General features: G+C 39.8%; 1 protein-coding gene across 2 annotated transcripts in view; it reads right to left on the bottom strand.

Moving 5' to 3' along the window:
• Positions 1-10,000, bottom strand: part of LOC138012413 (progranulin-like) — a 23,760-nt gene that overhangs the window by 1,224 nt on the left and 12,536 nt on the right. For both annotated transcript variants that reach the window (XM_068859175.1, XM_068859176.1), the window contains exons 4-5: positions 3,859-5,996; positions 828-981 (exon numbers count right to left, since the gene is read on the bottom strand). In XM_068859175.1, coding sequence (XP_068715276.1) covers positions 828-981; positions 3,859-5,996 — 2,292 coding nt within the window. The remainder of the gene's footprint in view (positions 1-827; positions 982-3,858; positions 5,997-10,000) is intronic.

Below are 10,000 nucleotides of genomic sequence, written 5' to 3'. Positions count from 1 at the left end.
TCTTGGAGCTCAGTCTCAACGAACAGATTTTTTAAAACGAAATTACTCGTTGGGAAACCTGTGTATTGCGGTGGGTATAGCACTACCACACCACAATACTTTACAATTGGTCATTCCGAGTCGACGTTACACTCGTTTTCAAAGTGGTACAAAAAACAATTTTTGCTTGTTTTTTTTTTGAGAAAGTAATTAGAATAACTAGTTCTACTCTTCGTATGAATTACGTTTGCTTTTCATAAGACTAACTTCCCTTTGTAAACTCACTTTCAAAAAGTGGTTTTATTAGGGTAGTGTCATCTTATTCTAGCCCCACATCATTGACTAGACGATTCATGACTAGAAAACCAATGAAGATCAAACACAATGCTGCTGTTTTCTTCACCAAAAAAAGCCCCTGCTCTGATGGTTTGGACAATACGCCATGGCCACCATGTTGGATGAGACAAACAATAGTCACCCAACATTTTGCATATTCGCGACCTTCAGACTGGAGTACGAGTTTTCTGTACTGGACATGCGCATTACAATAAACGAAAATGTTCGCAATGCGCGTGCTCAGAACTGAAAAGTCGTACTCGTAGTCGTCTTCGTTGTCCAACCGGTGTCATTGTAACCAGTGTCTCTAAAAATGGACCTCTTTAGCCCGTAAGTTATGTTTTTCCATTTAAGAGCACGTGATGTTACTCCAGGGAACAGGTTCTTTCAATGTCGTCTTATGCACGTGAATATGTATGCACTTGAGAACATCACGAGGTCTGAAATGGGAAAACAAAACGTACAAGAAGAGGTCCATTGGCAACTGACCCAACCAAAAAGCGATACATAACCTGTATCCTTTGGGGCAACAGTGCGTTTTGTCCTCACAGCAAACAGCATGTGGCAACGGACAACAGCCATATTCTGTATCAGATGTTGGACAGCACGTTTCATAATCCAGACACCTTGACTTATCCGGGCATTCAACATAATCTATCTTAACACCTAGAAAACACGGAAAGGCCATAAATGAGTGAATTGCACCTGGATTTACGATTGCCGAGCCTTATAAATTAGGATTTTAAAGCTCTTAACAGCAAACACGGTTTGACCCAGAGCTCATCAGGGAGAGAGAAGTGGAACTTTCAGAGGGGTGGGGACCGTCGATCATTTTCTTTGCAAGGGGGATGTCACATGTCGAAACTGCCCACCAACTTTTCACTACAATCGGACCTAATCACCCAGCACTAGAATGTTTTGAATGTCATTGTTAAGCTGGTAAACGTACTTTAAACCATAGTTAATAGAGGGGAATGGTTTGGAAGCTCAGCAAACATCAAAGGGGCAAACAAAGATGCCAAGATTTAGGTTGGAAAGTCCACGACCGTGCACAATCTTTTGTTTAACGCTCATACACTATGCATGAATTAAGTAATCAACACGTTTCCATTGGTTAGTTCCTCAGTATGGAGTAAACAACTATTGTGTTTTGTGAACGGTCAAGGCTAAAACAGAGAACAAAAACCTACAACAAAGAAGATTGTCGCGTTTCATAACCATTCTCCTTTATTAACTATGTTTAAACATCAATAACCTCTCAAAACACGAGTCCTAGGCAGGGGTTGGAATTCGCTCTAAAACGCACTGCACGAGCAGTACCAACCCATACAAAATACTCACAAATCAACAATAACTTCAATTATCACATACGGGGCAAAATTAATGTAAGCTGATTGGCTGAGACAGAGGGCATTTTTCCTCAATCACGAGGGCACCTTTGGTAATCAAGAGGGCATGATTACTTGATCCTGATTGGTTAAAAGTTGCTTATCCAGAGCAAGCGAAGTTACGAGAGAATCTTCTTCCAGATTCTGACTCTGATTAAACTGCTTTTTTTCCACATGTAAAATACAGTTAATTAAATTAAGCGCTGTTTTTGTTGACAGCATACATTTATTAATTGAACTTTGACGTCTTTACCTCACCGAATAAAAGCATGTTAAGTTGTTTGTCAATTGTCGCTCCATTGAACGGGCTTCCCTCAATAATTTTGCCCTTTCCGTGATAAACATATAATCGCAATGAGCCCTCGCCCAATTAAGGATTCATTTTACTTGTATTTTCAAAGTTTTACAGATGTTGTGAAAACGTTGAAAATACGCGTGAAATTAATCTTTAATTGCCCTCGGCCCCATGCGAATACCTTTAAAATCTTTCGCTCTGACATTAAAAATTAGAGCTTGAGAAACAGGTAACATGTAATTTATTCCCACTGATTATTAAGGTTTTCACACCTTTCACACCTACGCAAGACAAATTGTAGGAAACTTTATTTTCTCCTCTTTGCACACAACTTTCCAAGCTCTTAATAAGTAAGTCATTACTACCCACGACTTGCTTGCGGGCGTTTCAGTGATGAGACGTCATCAATACTCACTTATTCCTTGCCTGACCAGTTTTCAGAAATAGGCACGCATTGCGTAAGTGTGGTAGTGCAGTAACACAGCGCTTTATTTTATAACTGTCAACTGAGCTGCGATTTGTTTTCCAGGAGGTTGAAGTTGTCTTTGCGTAATATGTAGCTCTAATAGTACACGATATTGTTTTGGTACCGTATATTATTGTAGTGCCATGGTGGATGTCTTAGGTAAATAGCCCCCTGAGAAGACATGTGGTTACTAGTAAGATACTAAACCCAGAAAGATTGAAGAAAATAAAAGGGAATGGAGAAACATTGGCTTTGAGGCTGACATGTTGTTCATTTTCAAGTTCCCTTGCAACTTCTTTATCACCACAAGCCTCTGATAGCTTTCCAAAACAAAAAAACCACTGAAGTTAAACGCTGTCCGGAGGGGTTAGTATTTGGATGGGTGACCTCAAAATATACGGCTTTCTGTTAGAAACATAGGACCGAAACCCTCAAGAAATGCGAACTAAGCAAGGTGCAGATTTTGTTAGCCCGCTTTATGCAAAACAAACATTGATGCAAAAGTAAATAAATATTGATATACAGTTTTTAGGAAGAGCAGAAGGAAGTTTTCAGGAAGTGTTGATCGACAATAAAATATTTTGCCACCAGCAACAAAATTTGCGACATGAAAACAACTTAAATTTTCAACCGAGAATATAAAAAGTTACCATCACAAAAAAAAAATTGGGAGATTTTTGCTATCTTGAATTTTTCTATTGTGCTATTGGATGCACAAGTAAATCGCAAAATCCAAAGTGACGTCGATTTCAGCGGCCGCCATGATCTTGCGTCTTTACTAACAACTCGCGAAAAAAAAAGATACATCTGTGACAAAATGATGGCAAGACACCAGGTTTTTGTTTTTTTGCTTTTTTTTCCTTTCAAGTGTTATAAAGTTTGACAAGAAATGCGCAAATTCAACACAAAGAGCACAACTGCCCAACCCTTAAGGTTGACCATTGTTTCTGCAAAGTCAAAAATCACTCCCCCAAGACGAGGTTATTTATCACCAAGACACCTTATTCCAAAATGGCCGCCATTTAAATATTCTTTTGTTTTTATGCAAATTAGCCCTTGATGCCTCGTTCTTAAGCTTCAAGTTCAAAAGAATATTTTATCTTGAACGAGGCAACAAGGGCCACTTTGTATGCGCATAAATCAGCGGCATTTTTGGAATAAGGTGTATTAATTCCATCGTTTTGGAAATAGCAGCTGCTTTATTATTCATCAGCGTCACAAATTCGTGCCGATTTTGGGGCTCATTTAAGCACGCTTCCAACAGACCTGCTTATTTTTGTGAGTTCTGACGGGTGCTTGGTTCGAATTCTGTATAGAAAGGTTTGCGCGATCCAAATCAAATAACATGGCACAGGTCTGAATTTCTCACCAAGGACAGTATACTGTTAACATACCTTTCTTTGTCTTTATCAAAACAGCAGGAACATTTAACACCATTCCGACTTCTTTGCCCCGTCCCTGGTCGCACGTTCCAGCAGATAAATTGCAAGCGTACCCAGAAGGACAGCAATGGATTCCATCACTGCAGCAAACTGCGTTTGGAAGAGGACAGCAGCCATACCCACCTGACGAAAGTTCGCAACACGTATTATCATCTGGACACTGTGACCCATCAGGACAAATAACATTGTTTTCCTTTGGAACAGAAGATAGCCGGGATGGAATGGCAACCCTTTGAACGAGTTCTTCCTCAGTCTTGCGATTCACTGCTGCTGACTTCAATGCTGGTATCCTCTGCAATATCTTTAAGATCTTGCTTCCTTGGTCGCACGTTCCACTAGCTACATCGCACGTGTACCCAGAAGGACAGCAATGGATTCCATCACTGCAGCAAACTGCGCTTGGAAGAGGACAGCAGCCATACCTTCCTGACGAAAGTTTGCAACAAGTATTACCATCTGGACACTGTGACTCATCAGGACAAATAACATTGTTTTCCTTTGTGACAGAAGATAACCGGGATGGAATGGCAACCCTTTGAACGAGTTCTTCCACAGTCTTGCGATTCACTGCTGCTGACTTCAATGCTGGTATCTTCTGCAATATCTTTAAGATCTTGCTTCCTTGGTCACAAGTTCCATTAGCTACATCGCACGTGTACCCAGAAGGACAGCAATGGATTCCATCACTGCAGCAAACTGCGCTTGGAAGAGGACAGCAGCCATAAGCACCTGACGAAAGTTTGCAACACGTATTACCGTCTGGACACTCTGATTCGCGATCAGGGCAAATAATACTCTTCTCCTTACTGACCCTCTTAAATGCTTTTATTTTCCTCAAAAATGGCACATTTCTGCTCTCTTGAGTACAACGTGCGGCAGATATATTGCAAATGTATCCTTGAGGACAGCAATGCTCGCCATCATTACAACACACAGCATCAGGAACTGGACAGCAACCGTATTTTCCTGCACTTACTTCACAACATGTTTGACTTTCTTGACACATTACTTTTTCACCAGGACAAACAATATTGTTACGCACGAGTCTAGAGGCTGATGTCTTGAGTAACATGGGTTCACGACTTCTTCCATTATCATCTTGGCTCGATGATTTTACTTTTCTAAACAACGGCAAGTTGCCAATACTTGTAGTACAAGTTTGAGCTGAAAGATCGCACCTGTAGCCCTCAGGGCAGCAATGCAGTTTATCACTACAGCACACAGCGTGTGGAAGAGGACAACAGCCATATTCACCAGAAGCCAACTTACAGCAAGTTTGATCCTCTTGGCACTGAGATTCTTTGTCAGGACAAATAACATTGTTCGGCTTTGTCCTCTTTCTCAAAGCTGGTGCCTTGTTTAACATTAGGAACATCTTGCCTGTCTTCTTGCAAGTTTGATGTGGAATGTCACAAGTGTGTCCTTCTGGACAGCAATGTTCTCCATCACTGCAGCAAACAGCTTTTGGGAAAGGACAACAGCCCCAATCCCCTGAATGCAACTTACAGCACGTGCTTTTATTGGGACACTCTGATATTTCATCTGGGCAAACAACATAAGATACTTTGACATTCCAATTTGTTGCTGGCCTCTTTTGAAACATAGGAAGGCTCTCGCTATCCCTGCTGCAAGTTCCATTTGCAACATCACAATGGTATCCCTGAGGACAGCAATGAACCCCATCACTGCAACACACTGCTTTTCGAAGAGGACAGCAACCCCAACTGCCAGATGAAAGCTTACAACAAGAACTGTCTGCTGGACACTCACTTTTCCCATCGGGACAAACAATACTTTCCATTACTTCCTCTTTAAAAACCATTGACTGCTTACGATGACCTGTTGCACTTAACAGCAACTCGTTGGAGACTGCCTTTACAATCTGCTGTAAGAATTTTCTCAAGCTCTTTGATATTGTTTTTGGGACACCTGTGGATAAGGCTGCAATACTTTGTGATGCAAATGAGCAGCTCTTCCCATCCAGAGAGCACTTATATCCTCGTGGACAACAATGTTTTGTGTTAGAGCAGCACACAGCTTCTGGCCATGGACAACACGAATAGTCTTGATTGGCTTTACAGCAAGTGTACCTGTGACATCACAATAAGAATCATGTAACCATGGCAACCACAGATTCAAAAAGACCTATTGTTTGGGTTTCTAAAAAATGTAGATTAATCAAAAACAAAGTATTTTATTGGACAAATATCATTATTTTGAAAGCAGGTGTTATATGAAAATCCTTCAAGCCTAATTGTCACACAAATGACTCTATTTAGACCACCCGACAGGTATTTGGTTACAATCTTCACAACCACAATAAAAACTATGAGAACACTTCCTTCCACAAAACCTTGACTCCAGAATACCTGTAAGTCAAGCTTATGGTTTAGCCCATTAATGCTCTCATAACATTGCTTTCATTGAGAACAAAGCTCAATCATCTCAAAGCAGTTCCCAGCCCCTCCTGGCAGTTCCCAATGGTTGCGTTGCACTGATTGGTGGCTTCGAATAGGCTCAAATGCTTTGAATTCCTTAGGTCTGGCTTCTTGCACCGATTATATTGAGAAAACTCTATTATGGATTTCAGGATCGCCTTTCTCGGTGAATTTTCGAAATATGAAGCTCAAATTTGGCGAAGATATGGGGACAATCCTTAATAGATCGGATGCTGGTGTTTTTAAGGTGAGAATTTCACTGGTTTGGCGTCAGTTCCAGACGCAGTCACCGGCCGGCGGCTCGATGTTGCCTGTCCCGTCAATTTTCTTGGCTCTCTAATGGGTGGTCGAAAGATCTCACAAAATGACGCCTAAACAGCTCGGAACGACCAAAAGAACATAACACTGACACAGGGCTGAGTTGACACTTTGTTCGATTTTTCATTGAATTATTTGCTTTCAAACTTTATTGCCAAGCAAATTGCAACCGCCGTAGTGTATTTTATCCTTTTACAGATCGATAAAAACAACACCAACAGAGGGTGGTTGGCCTGTGCTCACACCCAGAGATTTTAATAGATTTTTAAGGGGAGTGGCTCTTAACTACCAAACCGTTGCTATGGACCTCTTCAAATAGTCATTTCTCGAATACCTTTAACTCCTTAACTCTTATCCTTTTTTGCCAAGTGTGTTCTATTTAACGTTCCTTTGTCCTGTTTGACTTACAACCATATCTGGTAAATCACGTGACCAAAACAGAAAATGCCTAAAAGCTCAGCGAGCGAACTATGTTTTTCACAAACAGTGTGAGAACATTCTAACACAAAATCTGTCATGGCACAAACAAAAACTTCACGGCACAAACGAAAACTTTCAGCCGGACACAAACGAAAACTGTCACAAAAGAAAAGCGCACGGCACAAACAAACATAGGCACGAAGTACGTGCAGAAGCGATGACGTTGCATTTTAAGGGAGATTTCTATTTGACAGAACTGACCGGCCAGACCAGGTATTTGGAAGGACTAACTCTACACCGCCTTCAAATTAACACTTTTCAAGGATAATATACACTCCTTTGGAAGAATGCGAGGCATTATCATGCATGTGTTCCTTCAAATTGTTGCATTTTCTTTGCAAACTGATGGGTCTGGCCAGCCAGTTCTGACTAAAGGAAAGTGCCCTTAGTTTAAATTTTGTTTGGAGGAATGAGTCTTGGGGTGGTTGAATACTGGTGTTAACACAACCTTTGTGAATTGCAAAAGGAGGGGGAGAAATAAAGAAAATCTTAGGGTGTTGTTGAGAAGCTACTATTCTATTGGCTTGTCCAAGTTGGCAGGGACTTTGAGATTGACTCCTGAACCGCCAACCATTGACGAGTAAAAAAATCTTCTGGCGTTAAAAAGAGTAAATCTATTAAGTCTCACTCCTCGAAGGAAAGGAAAAAATTACTAGAATCCTAAATTGTTAGCAACTTAGAAGATTAGCCCTCCAAGGCAAAATAGCAGTTTTCAAAAGCCTAGCTGCCTCCCATCTTGTCTATATCACGTCACTTTTGCCCTCATCGTAACTTTATCTAAAGGAAATACATCAATTATTCTATTCCCTTGGAATGGGAGGGGAGATAAAATTAAAAGGAGTGTGATGAGTAACGAATATAATGATGGTGGACTAAAAATGATAGATATTCAATCCTTTAACTGTGCTTTGAAGGCCAAATGGGTACAGAGATACCTTAACCACAATAACAGCCAAGCTAAATGGAAGCTCTTTTTTGAATACTTTATTAAACAATATGACGTAAAACTTCTTTTAACGGGCAATTTGAATCAGGCCCACATGGCTAGATTAAACATCCCAGACACCTTTCCTGAAGAAGTACTCGAAATTTGGGCAAATTTAAACTACGATGGTCACCCAACACAGCCTGGAAATTTACAAATTTGGTACAATTCCTTGATTAAGGTTGGAAACCGACAAATTCTCTACCGAAATTGGTCCCGTGTGGGAGTTAATCAGGTCAAGGATATATTAGATAAAAATTTAGACTCTCTCAAGTATAAAGAGTTTACAACACGCAATAAAGTTAAAACCACATTTAACATATTATATTGTTATTTCAGCGATGAGTAAACTAAAGCTTTTTCACGGTCAGCATATGACGAAACTTTAAGAGTAAACTCACCCATGTTCAAAAGTTACTAACATCCACAAATTTTTGCAGTAAAGCTTATAAATCCATCATTCAAGGAATTTCTTCTACGCCAGTGAAAAGCCAGAGAAAATGGACAGTTGATTGCGGAATAGATGAAAATCTGATGCATTGGGATCACTCGTATATTTTGCCTTTACTGCACGAGAGAAACTTCGAATTTTTCAATTTAAACTCCCTCACAGAAGGATTGCCACGAATAGTTACCTCTTTAAAATAGGTATTTCCCGTACAATCTCCTGGAGGTTTTGTGAAGAAAGTGCAGAAACCCTGATTCATCTCTTTTGGGACTGTAAATTTGTTATGTTCAGTACTCGCTGATACAACATCAGATTAAGCCACAACACTTTTCACTGACCTTACCTATCTGCCTGGGTGTAGTTAATGCTGTTAAGGTGTACTTCTACACCATACACTTGCAATTGGCAGATATCATATCTACACAGCGAAATTTAAAAAACGTACCTTACCAAATTTGCAAATCTTCGAAAAAACTTTTTTAAATCGTCGGGAATTCGAAAAGGTTTTGCTTTTACCACAAACACTATTAACACATTCAATTCAAAACGGAGTATTTTCAAGTGAAAAGGCTGATGTTTCGTATATCTTCTTAACCTCTATCCCTTTCCCGAGAAAGGTGTTAAGATCAGAATTGCAGCTTCGCTTTCTCTCTCTCAACTTCCTTCTCTCTATCCCTGCTTTCAGTAATATGCGCTTCATGTCATTTGGATGTGTGTGCGTATATACATATGTAACTAATGAATATTAACACATTCATCCCGAGGAGTGAGACTTTTTTTCTTAAATTCTTATCTTCAAATTAGAATATATTTTTTGCAATCTCGCAGCAGAAAACATTGGTAACATTACTATACAGTTTCGCATAATATATACTAGAATCGCCAGGCTTTGAACTCTAAGGATGCTGGTGCTCTACAAAGATTTTACTATCATCATCATCATGAATGTATAAGTAAATATAATTTGCTCAGATGATTGACAATGGATAGTGGATGAGTGACACAACGATGATGATAACAATGAGATGGCAAAGAAGAAGGTAAGATGCACTTCTACATGTACTTTACTTAGGAGAATTTTGAATGTAGCTCATGTTTTTCAATTGTATAAACTTTTTCAACTACAATCAAAATTCTCCAAGCCAAAGCAGCATCAAACTACATGTATGTCCGATTGTCAACCTGGCCCTGGTTAACTGCTTAATTCATGGTTATAGCGTTATCCAGCGTTAAATACCACATATGAAAACCTATAGGTTTTGATACCTCTTAAGCAACGGTTAGCGATAACCAGGCTTTGAGAAACCTGTCCCTGGTTGCAATGTGAACCTTATTTGCAAAGATCAAGATGGTCTTCCTCCTACACAGTACATGTATTAATTTTGTATAATTGGTTCATTCTAAAAAAAAATTGAGAACATGGCC

The sequence above is a fragment of the Montipora foliosa genome, chromosome 8, assembly GCF_036669935.1.
Source record: "Montipora foliosa isolate CH-2021 chromosome 8, ASM3666993v2, whole genome shotgun sequence".
In the NCBI taxonomy this organism is placed as follows: Eukaryota; Metazoa; Cnidaria; class Anthozoa; order Scleractinia; family Acroporidae; genus Montipora; species Montipora foliosa.
Note: the sequence above shows the minus strand (reverse complement) of the source record. Positions and strands in the feature narration are given on the sequence as shown.